We start from the raw sequence: 16,963 nt of genomic DNA on the forward strand, positions 1-16,963 counted from the left end.
GGGAGAGGGGGAGAGGGAGAGGGAGAGGAGAGGGAGAGGGAGAGGGGGAGAGGGAGAGGGGGGAGAGGGAGAGGGAGAGGGAGAGGGAGAGGGAGAGAGGGAGAGGGAGGGGGGGAGAGGGAGGGGGAGAGAGGGAGGGGGGAGAGGGAGGGGGAGAGAGGGAGGGGGAGAGAGGGAGGGGGAGAGAGGGAGGGGGAGAGAGGGAGGGGGAGAGAGGGAGGGGGAGAGGGGAACCGCATAATTTGGCACTGCAGTTGATACTGGAAAAAAAAAAATCGCAATGCAAAACAGATTCAACTCGCACTGCATCAGTGTGAACCTAGCCTTAGTATCTGAAGCGTCTTCTATTTCTTCTTTAAGATTTTTGGCCTATTGCTGAACTTGCCTCTTTTGTCCATTCTATCTTTCCAAATTCTCTAGCTTGCCTTTAAGTTTGTCTTTCTGCACACAAAACATTTATTGGTTTCATGCTGCATAATACTATTAATAGGATTTTTTTAATGTTTGCAGTTTCTGTTTTTAGCTTATATTCATCAGTACACACTATAGAGGGATATGTGTTGTCCTTACATCATGTCTAGGTTTACAACCACTTTAAATACAAGACATCATCATTATAAGCAGCTTCAATGCTCATCTCCCTGCTCATTTTAACACTGTAGTGGTGACAAGGCAGGGAGCATGTGGAACGGCACGGCACGGCACCACTATCACATTAACTGCAGTGGTCTATAGATGTAGCCTCCAGACAGGAATGATATTTTCTGCTGGGGTCAGAGGAACTTTGGACAAAAAAAATAGTGCTGTTTTTATAACCTGCATTGATATATATATTTTTTTAATGTACAATTGAGCTTTAAATAAATACAGTATAGGATGTTCTCAAGAAAGCACAATTAAGAAGAAAAAAATGATTACCTTTCTTGACACTTTCACACCAGCCATGTTTATTTTTTGCTGGTTCGTCTTTCTGAATGTCATATTTTATTAGTTCAAAGGGAAATGCAAGCTGTATATGAGATAAATGATATAAAAGTTACTAGTGCTCATTAAATATTCAAGTTGTAATGATAAAAATATGTATATGCTATTTGATAAACAGAGACTATGTCAGTGCATCATCTATACACAAATATAAATCCTATAAATGACTGCACATATAAAAAGGGAGGGTGATCGGTGTGGCAGGAGATGGACAGTTACTGAAACTGATCCCCTGCTGATGGGCTTTTAGTTGCTGCAGGGGGAACTCCAGGGGGATCAGTTCCAGTAATTCCTCTCCCACCACAATGATCACCCTCCCCACCCAAGCACTGCTGTGTGCCAACCCCCCCCCCCCCCCCCCCCCAATAGATAGTGCATCCTGTTCTTTCACTCTCCAGAGAAATGGACTGAGGATTCTGTGTCCTCAGTCACTTTCTCTGTCTTAAAAGTGAGACATCAGGGGTCTGTTTAGACCCCTGGTATTTCACCCCACCCCAATTGGGTTGTTAAAAAATTGCAAAGTAATTTAGAAAATTAAGGGCTCATTCACACAGGTTCTCTGGTCCATACAGTGTGAATGTGCAGTTTGTTTGTGTGGCTAGAGCCTCCTGTTCCTCTATTGGGTTGCATCGGCTGTATGAACATAGCCGTGGGTCCTAATTTGACAGGTGTGCAGGTGTGAGTGAGCAGCTCCAAATGCTATGTTTGGGGCCATAACCAGGGGAACTGATGTTGATCCTCCCACTGTGTGAGGATTTCATCACTTCCTGTTTATTTACAAGCTGTTACCAGCTTGCATAGGCAGTCCCCGAGTTATGAATGACTCCTACTTAAGAACGGCCTCAAATGCCAGCCACTTGTGCACTAGCTGGTGTTGGATACCTTTTCAGCACCTCCGGACACATCCCACACTGCCGTACTATGCCCCAGATAACAGACAACAAGCACCCAGAACATCCCACATCCATGCACAGGTGGCAGTTACACTTACAAATGCACTGTTCCTACCGGAAGTTACAGTGTTGCGACTTATGAACAACTTCGACTTATGAACAAAACTATATTCCCTGTTGTGTCCGTAACTCGGGGACTTCCTACAGCATTTGATCCAACAATGTCAGTGTTTATGCTTAGGAGGTCAGAGAAGAGATATAATCGTGCTATATGTGGGGTCTCCAATGTGCCCCTGTGCCTTTAGGAAGGGGTAGGCTACCTCCAGGCTCACCTGCTCTCTATCCATTATAATACATGTGCTTCTACTATGGAGGTTACCCGTGCTTCTTGCTGTGAAGGCCAGTTATAGGTGGGGGGAGGTGGCCATTTGTTTGTGAGAGATATAGACCCCAGATTTCTCTATAAAGGAGGACCTGTCAATGGCCCATGCTATAACTATGGATGTTCATCCCTTTTAAAAGCAATAAAGTTGAAAAAAAAAAACGAAGAAAGGGACAATGAAAAAAAAAACTGGGCAATTATACCTCCTTCCTGCCCAGGCTAATTTTCAGATTTCAGCGCTGTCGTACTTTGAATTACAATTGCACGGTCATTGCAATACTGTACCCAAACTTAATTTTTATAATTTTTTCACACAAATAAACTGTCTTTTGGTGGTATTTAATCATCACAGGTTTTTTTTTATTTTTGCTAAAGAAACAAAGACCGAAAAAAATAAAAAAATAAAAAACCCCACACACACACACACCACAAAAAAAAAATTTCATAGTTTGTTCTAAAATTGTGCAAACAGGTAATTTTTCTCCTTCACAGGAGGCTGCACTGATGAAGCGGCTTCTGTTACTTCCATGATCAGCTGTCATTGACTGACAGCGGATCACATGACCCTTGACCCTGTTCGGTGATCAGCCAAATCTGAAGGACTCGATGATCAGAGAGAGAGGCACGCGAGCAGCACTATCACAGGATGATGGCTATGGACGTCACTGGAAGCCCACGCTATAGCCGTCTTTCGGCTATAGTATGGGCAGAAAGTGGTTAAAGCACCCCTGTGCTCACATGCAAAAACACATAGGTCCCGCACACATATTTAAACAAGGATCACACCACACATGTGAGGTATCATCACAAACATCAACGTGAGAATAAAAATCGAATTCGGCATTACTGTGCAATGGTGTTGTGCCACATCCTATATCGACAAAAAGAGAAGGAAAAAAACCCCTATTGTTTAGACTTTAAAGGCACGTACAATAGTCAGATAGGATAAAATATTTTTTTATTTTAATAAAGTGTAAAAGTATAACAATCAAAATCAAATGATTACTTACCCTCTTTTGATTGTTATACTTTTACACTTATTAAAATAAAAAATTATTTTATCTTATTTGACTATTGTACGTGCCTTTAAAGTCCAAACAATAGTGGCTTTTTTCCTTCTCTTTCAAACATCAAAGTGAGAGCAATAATTCTAGGGCCAGACCTCCTGTGTAATTTGTAAACTGTAAAGACTTTTAAAGCGTCACATATGGATCATTTAACGTATCAGTTTGGCAATTGTTCCACGGGTGTATGCAATTTTAGAGTGAGAGGTGTTTGGTATCCATTTACTCAGCGTAACACCATCTTTAATATTTAACTCGAAAAAAAGTGTATTCTATTGTATTTTTCTTCAATAAAATTCATCAAAGAGTCATTTTTCTCCCTACAAAATTTGTGAATTGGCCAAGTGGTTAAAGGCCCTGCAAGTACAGAGAAAACAAAACGATTGACGTGCCAGAAGTGCAGTTTCAGCCCATGTGTACAACTTCTCTGACAGAAGTCGGAAGTCAGAAGCTGGAAAACCATCATCCGATCAGTGTGTTCCAGCGGGGCGGGGAATCCGTCCCCCTGTCAGAACACAATAGCTTAGCAGGGGAGATCAACGCACTAACAACGGAATCGGTAAACAAAATGTTTTCATTTAGCCCGCTGAAACTTAGTGTGTACCAGGCTTATGTGTCAGCCATTTCTTTTGCTAAATTAATCAGATCCACCCAAAGGCTAATCATTTTGTAGTCCCAAAACAACTAGGAGGGCCAATTCCTTTCCTTGTAATAACCCTGTAAATGTGCCCATAACAGTATTTTTTGCACTTATAAATCAATTGTAACAAAACACATCGTGTTTTTCAATGCTCTGCAGAAGAAAATGTCATCTAAATCTTCAGTACATTACCTTATAAAAGAAACCAGTGCGCCCAACAGATCCAATTTTTCCAGTATGGTTCATGAAACAAATGTTCCCTTCAGTAGCTCCGTACAGCTCACACATCTTGATGTTACCAAACCTTGCAATGAATTCTTTCCATACATCACTGCGAACACCATTACCAACAGCCATACGGACCTTATGATCTTTTTCCCCTTCTTTCTAAAAAGAAAATAAATAAATAAATAAATAAAATTAATATGTACATAGGGCTTAACATTTTTTTTTTTCTGAAAAAAAAATCATCTTTGTGGGACTAAAATAAAGTACAGTAGCTACTTTTGCCATTTGATTTGCAATTCCATGAAGTCTAAATTAAATTTTCTACAGTTTGAGAAATCTGGTTCAGGTACCGTATATATTCATGTTTAAAGTACTTGATTGTTCTTGTACTTTATATATCCCTTTATCAATACCTATGTTTAATTTTATTGTAACTTGAAAACTCTAAGCCCAGCTCTAGGAAAAATGTAAAGATCCTCCCTTGCAGTGGTTCTAGGACACATTGCAAAGGTTAAATGCTTGTTTATATCTAAGGGACAGGAAAAGCAGTTTTATTTACCCATCCCTTCCCTCCCTGGTAGACAGCACTCACGGGTTGTTCAGGTGGTGAACTGTTTCTCAGCATCCTCATGTCCAATGCAGGGCTATGGACCCTGCATTGATCGTGAGGATGTCAGAAGGCAGCTGACCGCCAGAGCACAGGGGAGAAGAGGCTGTGGGGACCAGACTTGCAGTGCAGAACAGCCTGGGGGAGTGAAGGATCAGCCAAGTGCAATGCTTTTCCCAGTTACTTAGACATAAATGAACATTTAACCATTGCAGTGTAGGGACAGCCCCACTGCAAGAGAGAATTTTATGTTTCACATTCAGCTTCAATTAAGAACACCAAAATGTGGCTGGCCTTTTACTTTTTTTTTTTTTTTTTTATTTAATTTTTTTAAGATTACTGATTTACATTTACAGTGGGTCTAAAGGCTCAAGGTTTTTGACCTTAAAGGACAAAAACCTTCTGTGTGCACCAATAGCCCCCTCCTCCACACCCACCTAATACTCACCTGAGCCCTATCTCAATCCAGAGATGTGCACGAGAGCACTGGCTGTTGTTCAGGGTCTCTGCCTCCTCATTGGCTGAGAGAGCAGTGGGAGTTCCTGCTACGGTTAATCACAGCCAGCGTGCAAATGGGGCCAATCTGTGCTCTGTGTCTGAATGGGGACGCAGAGCAGCAGCTGGGGAGTGAGCCTGCTGGTGCCCCAATAGCAAGCTGCTTGCTGTGGGGGCATTTAGCAGGAGGGAGGGGTCAGGAGCACCGATAGGTGACCCCAAGAAGGGGAGGCCCAGGACTGGTCTGTGCAAAATCACTGCACAGATCAGGCAAGTATTTGACATTTTTTTTTATAACGACACACAATTAGCCTTTAATGCCACTTTAATTGTTGTGTTTTCGTCCAGTATTTATGTTGCATATATCTAAGGGGTCAACCCACCCAAAAGTGAGAGTGGAGTTGGAGGTTTTCAGCACCTCCCTTTACAGTCTTAAAATGAATACATAAATCATCTCATTGAGTGTATATATGTGAAGATCAAAGAATTTAAAGCCTTAAAGTTTTTCACCTTAATGCATTCTATAAACCTTCCGTATTGCAGCTGCCCCCCAGACCACCCTTAACCAAGCCCGATCAGGATCCGATCCACCAATGTGCAGGAGCGCAGCGGCTTCAGCTGCTGTCGCTCTCCTCATTGGACAGATTCATAATAGCTCCCGCTACATCACAAAATCTTGGACACGGGAGCGGGGGGCTGGGCCACATCCTGCTGTCTGTGTCATTGGACACACGGGTGCCCCCACGGAAAGCAGCATTTCATGGGCCCACCCTATAAAGAGAAGGAGCTTGGAGCGCTGGCAGGGGACCCCAGAAGAAGAGGATTGGTGCTGCTCTGTGCAAAACCATTGCACAGAGCAGGCAAGTATAGGCATGTGTGTGATTTTTATTTAAAAAATAGCAAGGATTTACAAGCGCTTTCAGTGGCTAAAGGTCTCATCAACATAGCCTCCTAGAGATATAGAACTCTCAGGTGGTCTAACTTGCAAGCATCTACAAAAACTGGATACATTGTGGGTAGATTCAACCTTTGACCCTAAAACAAAAAAAAAAATTGTCAGAGTTACAACAAGATCTAGGACAGGGTCAAATGCACAATATGACCCTGTCCTAGATCTTCTTGGAACTCGATTTAAACTTCATACTCTGCACTGTACTTTGTTGTGATTACACAAATTCTACCTCTATCTGCTTTTCAGATCTATTTAACTTGTATTAACACACACAAACTGTAAGCCTTAGTCTTTTGCTTGGAATTTTTAATTCCAACTTGATGACACTTTGTTCCACATGCTTCACCTTGTTAGTATATCTTCAGGGCTCTCTTATTTGGCAATGTATGTCACTTGGCAGTTGGCACTTATAAAAATGACAAGCCTAATAAGCAAGAAGGATGTACACAAAGCCATATAACCCACAGCAAGATTGCATTCATCCACATAATTGGAACACAATGGTGCGTTGGCTTGGAATTTTAAATCATTTCCTTGCTAAACTGGAGATCTTTCATCATGACTGTCCACCAACCACTTATTGACTTTTAACATAAAATATTCATTAATGTTTCTACAGTATATTGGATGACCTGGGCCTGATTTCCTGGCCCAGACTACCATTAAGACCATGTAGTTCTTGACTTTTGGTCAAGTAATGGTTTTGAGCTCTGTGTGGTGCATTTTTCATAACAATAACAGACAATCCATTAAGGAGTATTTGAACCTATACACAAGTCTCAAACAGATGAATAGATGGAAAACAATTAAACCATATCTTTATGCCGTGTACACACGACCGGACTTCGAGGGACTAGGTCAGACAGTCTTTCCGACTGACTTTTGGCAGAGTTCCGACTGACTTTCCGAATGAACGGACTTGGTCACACACAATCACACCAAAGTCCGATGGATTCGTACGTGATGACGTACGACCAGACTAGAATAAGTTCATAGCCAGTAGCCAATAGCTGCCCTAGCTTTGGTTTTTGCCCGTCGGACTAGCGTACACACGAACAAATTTCTCAGTCCGGCGGAGTTCCAGTGGAAAAATTTAAAACATATTCTATTTCTAAAGTCCACCAGATTTTTGGCAAGCAAAGGTCCGATGGAGCCCACACACCATCGAATTGTCCGACGGACTCGTTCCGTCGGACCTTTGCTGTCAAAAAGTCCGGTCGTGTGTATGCGGGATTAGGCTCATCTATGCAAAACACGCTAAATGAAGACTTAGTATATCTGTTATTCATGGCAACTAATACAATTATATGTTTAAATAAAGGAAATCTAATAGCTAATGTTCACTTTTAGATATATGAAATGGTACACCAAAGCGAACATCACTAACATCCCAGGAAAACAAATTCAAAATCAACAGTTAACATCACTTATGTATTATTCGATCCTAAACAAACAACCTTGGAAAGACAACTAAATACCACTTTTATTGTATTGATAATCTTAGACTGTTACCTTAAATTAGAAGTTTATCCCTATTACAGCATATATTTTTCTGAAAAATAAGTATATAGGGAAGTGATCAAAGATGCACAAAAAGGTGGTCATAACGACCTCTCCAACTCCAGTAATGGGTTAAAGAATATGTAAATCCAAAATGTCATATTCCTGATATGTGCCTGCTGTACCATGAGAGCACAGCATGATCAGTCCTCTAGCTGTGCTGGGAATTCCTCCAATGATCAGACTTGTCCTGACACACATCCCCTGCACAGCCATTAAGTGAGAAGATCAGCATTCTGCTGTTTCTCCTCCTCCAGAAATTATGCAGCTGAGAACAGGATGTTATTTGATCACAGATGAAAGAGGGGATAAAAAAAAAAAAAAAAAAAAAAAGGGTATTTATAATATTTTATACAGACCTAAGTAGATAACAACCCTGCACACCTGTGTACTCGGTCAGGTTGTAGGCATCTAGTAAAAGCCAGACACAGGGTCAGAACATCCAATCCTGTGTGCGGATTTTACTGGACGCCTGCAACCTGGCTGGTGTGCAGGGTCGTTATATACTTAGGTCTGTTTAAAACATTATAAATACTTTTTTATTTTTTTAATATCCCCTCTTTCATTTGTGATCAAATAACCTCCTGTTCTCAGCTGCATAAATTCTGCAGGAGGAGAAACGGCAGCGTGCTGATCTTCTCACTGAATGGCTGTGCAGGGGATGTGTGTCAGGACAAGTTTGATCATTGGAGGAATTCCCAGCACAGCTAGAGAACTGACCATGCTGTGCTCTCATACCTAGTGTGGGCAGTTTTTGATAGGAAAGCAGAGGGACTGGCAGGAACACCAGGTGTTCCACACAAAGGAAGAAATACAAAGAACAGAATACTTTTTCATACAAGTACAAGGTACAGCAGGCACATATCAGGAATATGACATTTTGGATTTACATATTCTTTAACCCATTACTGGAGTTGGAGAGGTGGTTATGACCATCTTTTGTGTATCTTTGATCACTTCCCTATGTACTTATTTTTCAGAAAAATATATGCTGTAATAGGGATAAACTTCTAATTTAAGGTAACAGTCTAAGATTATCAATAAAATAAAAGTGATATTTAGTAGTCTTTCTGAGGTTGAGGCTGAGGTCTGAGGATAGCTAAGAGTTTTTAAACCACGGGTCTCACCCAGGGGCCAAGGGGCCCCATCCAGGAGACAGAGGCTCTCATTGAGGGGTCAGAGGAGTCCAGACAGAAGCCATGAGACAGCAAGCCTCGTTCCAGGAGTCAGGTTGGCTCCTATCAGGATGTCAGGAGAACCACAATCCATAGGCCAGAAGTGAGCTGTGCTGCAGGAAGCTGCGACTAAAGAGTAGAGAGCCAAGTATCCAGGAGAGCTGGACAACACAGTCATAGAGACTAGTAAGAGGTACAGCGTGGTACTGCACTTGAAGCTGAGTAAGCTTATGAGCCAGGTGACGTGTTTATATTCTGCTGAAGATGGAGAAGTTGCCCTGAATGGGAAACTATGTTGGACGTTTTTGTTTTCTGCAGTTTTAATAAAAGTTGGCTACCAGGCCCCTTAAATATAGTTCCTGTCAGCTGTGGATTCACTGTATAAAAATCCATGTACCACAAGAGCTAACTACCCTATGTCATAATACACAAAATGTTTTAAGAGGGATAGTGGGTATGGCGCTGCCCTTAAACATGTGTGTGTTATGAAAAGTGCTGCATGCTATGTGCAACCAATTTAAACTAAAAAAAACTCACTGATGCTGATGAAGTGATTAGTGTAAAGCCATATAATACATCCACATTGACCTCATGTTACATATAGTAAGTTATATGCTGGTGACAAAGTGCCAAGTGTTAATTGAAAATACACACAATCCCTGCAATAGTGAATAAACACCCAATACATTTTTATGGTGGAAAAAGACCATTCCATAAATGGTTAGATACTGATGTGTGGATCAGTCCATATTAATAAAATCAAATTCAATGTAATGAAAAATAATAGTGACAGGTGCCCTTTATCCCTGCTGGTAATGAATCAGTGCAGGTGTTCCACTCCATGCTCCCCCTAAGCTCCAACACTCACACTTCTAGCATGATTGCATCACTTCCCGTTTTGGTCTATGGAGCGCGCGAGCGTCCCGAACTTCCTGCTTTTGATTTATCAACCGAATGTAAGTGCATGCCCAAATGTTTTTATGAAATAAATGTTATTGCGCTATGGGATGTTATTTCTCTTCTACGTATTACTGAGAAAAAAGGGACCAACTGCTTGAAGGAGCAAAGGAGTATTCCAAGCGTGGGTCTGTGTCCTACCATATAACAGTACAGGCTGTGAATGCTAAATACCCCCTTGAGGGAGAGCTCTCCAGTGAGTGTGGGAGCTTAGGGGAAGTGGAACACCTGCCCCGATTCATTACCAGCACAAATAAAGCGAACCTGTCACAATTAATTTTTTATTCCACTGAATTTGATTTTATCAATATGGACTGCTCCACACATCAGTATCTAACCATTTAGGGACTGGTCTTTTTTCACCATAAAAAAAATTATTGCGAGTTATGCCGTGTACACACTACTGGACTTTCCGGCAGACTAGTTCCGACGGTCTTCCCAACAGACTTTCGGCGGAGTTCCGACGGACTTTCAGTCCGATGGATTAGAACGTGATGATGTGCAACCGGACTAGCATAAGGAAGTTCATAGCCAGTAGCTAATAGCTGCCTTAGCGTCGGTTTTCGTCCATCGGACTAGCATACAGACGAGCGGATTTCTCCATAGGAACTGGGTCCGGCGGAGTTCCAGCAGAAAAATTTGAAACATGTTCTATTACTAAAGTCCGACAGATTTTTGGACAGCAAAGGTCCGATGGAGCCCACACACGATCAAATTTTCTGACAGATTCGTTCCGTCAGACCTTTTCTGTCGAAAAGTCCGGTCATGTGTACGCGGCATTCGTGTATTCATTTTTTGCAGAGGTCGTGTGTATTTTCAATTAACACTTGCCACTTTATTGCCAGCATATAACTTACGGTATATAACATGAGGTCAATGTGTAAGGATTATATGGCTTAAAATTAATCATTTTATCAGCATCAGTGAGTTTGTTATTTTATTTAGATTTGGTCGCATATAACACGCAACACTTTTCATAACACACACACACACACACACACACGTTTAAGAGCAGCGCCATACCCACTATCCCTCTTAATCCTTCACATTAGACCCTACCTATGTAGTGGTCTCAGTGGAGGCAGCAGCCCTTATATTATCACACTATCTGCCATCAGCATGGAACATCTCTACCCATTTTTTCTATACTCAAAATGTTTTGCCCATTTATTTTTCATATACTTTAGGTTCACTTGTTAGGTCCCTTTCACACATGCAGACAGTATGTCCGTATTTCATCCATCCGTTCACGGATGAAATACGGACATACATGCATCCCTATGGGATAGCGGGTGTCTGCGGATGAACATCCGCAGACACCCGCTATTGTCCGCCTCTGCTACTGTCCGATTCTGCAGACGGTCCGTGCTCATCCGATCCCCATAGAGGAGAGCGGAGAGCTGACAGGGCGGTCCCTGCACAGTGTGCGGAGACCGCCCTGTCCGCCGCCAGCTCAGCGGGGACAACGGAGCGATCCCCGCTGAGCGAGCGGATCATCACGGGGTGGATCATTACTGATCCACCCCGTGTGAAAGGGGCCTTAATGAGTTGTTTAAAAAAAAAAGGTCAATCAAAAGATTAAAGATATTGAAAAGGGGTCTGATCAGTTGGTGTTGGTAACAGTTTTATTGTTCCTTCAGTTTTCAAAATCATCTGCAAGGTTATTCTAAGCCTTCATAAGTTTCACACATTTCCTAATGCAAACAAATCAGCTATTAGCAAATTTGAGCTCTGATAAACATGATTTTTATGTGAATGAATATCTTTTTCACACTCCCCTACCATACATAGCTGTGAGAGCAGAAGCATAGCTCACTGAGCGGGAGTTGGCAACATTCCTGAATACACAGCAATATTCTATATTACTAGCAGAAGGCAACAAAGATATGCTTTCAGTAAAGGCAGCTGGCAGAAAACAGACACCTACATATTTCGTCCAGTCTAACTGGGTTCAAATTCTTTCAGACTTGATTTGTTAAAATTGGTTGATAAATGTGTTTTAGATGTTTTGCAGAAAATCTGTTACAGATACAGAAAATCGTTTGATTCACAATAATAATGTTTATCAAAATAGCACATACATTTTACATAAAAAAACAAAGATACCCTTTAGAATTCTGTCGTGCTTTCACCTTAAAATTGGCAGTATTACTGCCAGATTCATGTACCCGACAGAGTCTATTTGGAACAGAGTGACCAGTTCCCCATCTAAACCGCCTTAATATTGGCTGACCGGGCACACCAGTGGGCAGAGCCATAGCAGCTATTATAGCATTTTTTTAATCTGCCCACTACCACTGCCAATAAGAAGCAAGCAGACCTGATGGGAAACTAGTATCTTGTTTGCAATTAGGCTCTACCCACCCAACAGGCTATGCCCCATTGGGGACTACTTCCCCCATCAGGTCTCTACTGTGAGCTTTTAAATTTCCCAAATATGGGCATTGCCATATTTGGTACTGATACCTCTAGTATCTTGGCAGACAGCTGAATGGGGCTGGGCATAGAGCCCTGTGCAGGAAGCTTGTCTATATTCCCATCGCACAACTTTTTGGAAATAGGGCTCGTCGGTAGCAGGTGCTGCAGCGACTACCAGCCATATACCGTATACATAACGGATCAATGCACATTTTCGCAAGCACACCATGGATCTTGAAATTTTGTTAATGTGATGCCCAATGAATGGACAGCTAGATGTAAAAATTACTTTACCCAATTGACTACCACAATTAGAACCCAACTCCAGCTAATGTTTTCTAAGCAGTTGCCATCAACTGGATTTATTTCCTCGTGGGATAACCGTTTTAACTAAATGAATAATATTACAAAAATCCTTGTCAGTGTTAAATGGTTTGTCTCATTCTTCAGGCAGTTTTTGTTTTAGCCAATGAAAAGCACTAGGGGGAGGAGACCAGTTTTTACTAGCTAAAAAAGCCTGAAAAAGGACACAAAAACCAATTTGCACATTTTCAGGAGTTCCCATTCAAGTTTGTGTGGCCAAAAGTGTCCGATTCTGTCACAAAAGTAGCTCATGTAGCTTTGGTTTGTCAAGCTACATAATGCTCAAGTGTGAATGGAGCCTATGGCAGGAATAAATGTTTCTTAAGTTCATTTCTAAGTACAGTATATCATTCCTAAATTTATCTTATTGCTCTGTTCTATTTATGTAGCTAGTACACATGCATATTTCAACTTACCACAGGCTGTTTACATAAGTATCGGCAGAGTTCACCAATGTACTGGAACACTGTAACATTGTTCTTTTTGCAGTCAATCCAAAACTGACTTGCTGAAAACTTCTTCCTTAGTACACATGTTGCACCTGCATAAAATATTTAAACATCATACATTTAAAATTGCAATCATCATCAAGTGAACATCATATGTTTAAAAGCAAGAGAATGTTGTCAACAGAACAGTGCTCATGACTTTATATTTAAAAAGTGAACCTGTTCTTCTTCGTGCAGGACATACAGTATCTCAAAAGCCGGTCTAGGGGGGCGGGACCTTGCTACAGCACTGAACACAGACCCAACTCCATGACACACAGCGGGAGATGCCCGTTGCGTGTGTGCAAGCCATCATCCATGGGGAGTCTGTATTGATGGGAACAGTGAGGCTGCAAAGATGGGCACAGTGAGGCTGCAACGATGGGCACCATAAAGCTACATTTGATGGGCACAGTGAGGCTGCACTGATGGGTACTGATATGCTTTATGTTAATGTTAATATTGTTAAAGTTGTTGGTAATATTTATTTTTGGAACTTCATTCTGCATAAAACATTTAACAGTGTAATTTCATGAGACAATTTAAGAGGGTGTGTTTAGGGGTGGAGCAGAGCAGGGGAGGGGTTGGGTGGGACAACTGGTGGCAAGTAACTCTTAAGGCCTGGCTACTGGCTCAGGGCTTCACATTTTGAACCTTTCTGTAGTTGAAGGTCAATAGTTAATGGTGGTTCCTGCAGTAGCTTGTACTTATTTCCTGATTCTCTCCTACTCCTCTGTTTGCTGGCAAGAAGGAAAAGAAGCTGTATGCGAGCTTTAGGTTGTAACTAAGACTAGACCCACACTATTTAAGGTAGGAGAATGTGTGTAAATCACATGCATTCCCCCACCAGTAGCAAAAACACGCAAGCGCAAGGAGGTGCCATTAATTGATAATGGCATCCCCATGCATATTCCTGTGTGCAAAAACACATAACACCAAGTGTTTCCATGCATATTCTGCAGGTGTAGCAACCTATTTGGGCTGCTGTGACTGCGCAAATACAGCTGTGGGCAACTACATAATTGTGAACCTAGCCTTAGATCTTACACAGTGTTTAGAAATGATTCTCTCCACCTTAATGTGGCAGAGCTGGGTGCCTGCACTGCCAATACTCCTGCACCTGGATTATCATGGTGGAGGAAAGGATGCGAGTTACATGCTTACCACACAAAAAGCACAGTTTATGACATTTTTGTTTTCTGGACAAACAGAGCAGTGGGGAAACAAACAAAAATAAGATTTTTGACTTATCAGTAAAATCTTTTTCTTGAACTACAGCACTGAACACAATCTTTAGTTGTTACCGTGGGCTTTATACTGCTACCTTCAGGTGACTGGACACCGGAAAAAAAAAAAAAAGCTGTTGGGACATTGCCTATATAACCCCTCCCACTTCCCACTAGCCTATGTTGTGTAGCAAGCAATAGGAAGATCATGGGGACAGAAGAAAGGGCCTATGTCCCACACTGTACCCCAAGAAACAGATATTACCAACTGGTCAAAACTCCTATTTTCTTAGTTGTTTCTTGTGGGACACAGGATTTTTGGTCATTATGGTACATCCCAAAACAGTCAATATAAAATCCTCACACCTGTGCAAACTGAAATAACGAGTGAAGAAAAAAAAATAATAATAATAATTTGTATAGAAAATGTATAGAAATATTGAGAGCTGCTCTGTACAATACTAAAATTAAGTCTAAAGATCAAAAGATCAATGTTGCTGACAAAATACGTTGGGCGGCATAGGTTTTTTTGCTGGCAGGATATCCATTCTGGCTCCTCTGACTTTGCGAGTGGGGCTTTGTTTTATTTGGCTGTATAACTCATGTGAGTGCAGACACTGAACACGGAGTGAGCAGGCAAGCGGCCGCATTTTCCAATGCTACTTCTATAGTTCCGGCCACTGCATCTCTAACAGCTGAATATCACTCCGCCACCTGCTGTCAGTTATACTATAGCTACAACTATAGAGGTAGCATTGGGGCTGGATTAACCCCACTGTTTTTAAACAAGACCTGCCCGCTGCCACCACGAGGCTTTCAGTCCACCACTGCCCCTTGTCCAAGAAAAATATTTGACAGGACCGTCCCAGGCAGGAGGAGGAGGCAGCTTTTTCCTCCCCGCTTTGCCTCCAAGTGCCCTGCTTCCCAGCTTCCGCTCTGCAGTGCCAACAGCGCAACAACCTGAGGTGAGGAGGATGCGCCAGGACTCAGGAAATGTCACTGGTAAGGGGGGAGTTGGGGGCACAGACTAGCAGTGTGTGTGTGTGTGTGTGTGGCTCTGCAGCAGGCAGGAAGAGACGGGGGTTTAGTGCTTTTCATCTATCCTTTGAATTCTTTCATATGTTGTGTTGAACAGCTAGTAAGAAGTGTGTATCACTGTTCACGTGTTCAGGGATGTTCTTCTCATCACATGAATGTAAGCCAACATGCTCTTTGGTTCCCAGTGACTATGCAATGTTCTGTACCTGAAGTCCAGGATATGTCATGGGTAACCTACCCATAGTACAGCCGTGTTAACTTAATGGCAGTGGGGAAGTCTAATACTGCTGGTGGGATCTATTGTTTCTGGGAGGTCAATTGTTGATGGGAGAATACTACCATTCCGGGAGGGGGCTGGAGAGTATATTGATACTGGATGCTGGGAGATCTATTGTTGCTGGGGGGTATTTTTTGTGGGGTGATCTATTGTTGCTGCAGATATGGATTGTTAATGGGAGGGATCTGTAGTTGCTGTGATTGATCTAATTTTGCTGGGGAGATGTCTTGTTCTTGGGGGGGGATCTATTGTTGCTGGGGGATCTACCAAATGTATTTAATGCAGTAAATACAGTTCAGGATATTTAAAAAAATAAAATAAAAATCCTACTTACCGTGCAGTTTTTAAAATTGCTTATTTGATTCATTTAAAATGCATTGCATTTGATGCAATAAATGCATTTGATAAATGTTATACATACACACACACACACACACACACACACACACACACGTGTGTTTGAGCTTTGGTTTGAAGTGCACACCCTAATGCAATAGGCTGCGCATGCCTATGTTGGGCGGGATTTCTGAGACACGTCACTGCCAGTGTTTGGAGTGCAGGTGAAACGCAAACCAGCATTTTTACTTTAATTTTCAATGTCTAAGCAATTTTACTTGATGCAAGTGCATTGTTTATTGAAGCCCCAGAATCACCCTTAGCTGGTTTGGAGGGTTATGTCATAACCTTTTTCTGGGATGGAGAAAAGACTCATCCTAGATATGTGACGATATGTGAAGCTGAGGTAAATGGTCTGACTGTGTACTGAGGCATCTGTTGATGGAACTAGGATCTCTAATAATGTGTTTAGTCCAAACAGCAGGTTGCATGTTGGGGCTTTAAAGGGGTTGATATCTATCTATCTCTAATATATATATATTATATATACACATATATACTGTACATATATACATACATATATACACACACACACACACACATTTTTTTTTTAAATAACAAACATGTTATACTTACCTCCTCTGTGCAAGGGTTTTGAACAGAGTGGCCCGATCCTCCTCTTCTGGGGTCCCTCAGCGGCAGTGAGAGCCCAGGGCTACTGCTGCCATTAATCTATCCAATGAGGACCCAAGACAGTGGCTGGAGCTGCTGTGCTCGTCCCTGTCGCTGGAACGATCGGGTTCAGGTAAGTAAAAGAGTCTCTGGGGGGGGGGGGCTGCTGCACTACAGAAGGTTTTTCACCTTAATGCAGACATGGCCA

General features: G+C 42.0%; 1 protein-coding gene across 2 annotated transcripts in view; it reads right to left on the reverse strand.

Annotated features, from left to right (window-relative positions):
* The window catches only part of SLC27A6 (solute carrier family 27 member 6), a 72,936-nt gene that overhangs the window by 30,814 nt on the left and 25,159 nt on the right, over positions 1–16,963 (reverse strand). For both annotated transcript variants that reach the window (XM_077462138.1, XM_077462137.1), the window contains exons 5-7: positions 13,135–13,259; positions 4,156–4,350; positions 919–1,009 (exon numbers count right to left, since the gene is read on the reverse strand). In XM_077462138.1, coding sequence (XP_077318264.1) covers positions 919–1,009; positions 4,156–4,350; positions 13,135–13,259 — 411 coding nt within the window. The remainder of the gene's footprint in view (positions 1–918; positions 1,010–4,155; positions 4,351–13,134; positions 13,260–16,963) is intronic.

The sequence above is a fragment of the Lithobates pipiens genome, unplaced genomic scaffold, assembly GCF_037356315.1.
Source record: "Lithobates pipiens isolate NorthernLeopardFrog02 unplaced genomic scaffold, aLitPip1_a1.2 Scaffold_3, whole genome shotgun sequence".
Taxonomy (NCBI): domain Eukaryota; kingdom Metazoa; phylum Chordata; class Amphibia; order Anura; family Ranidae; genus Lithobates; species Lithobates pipiens.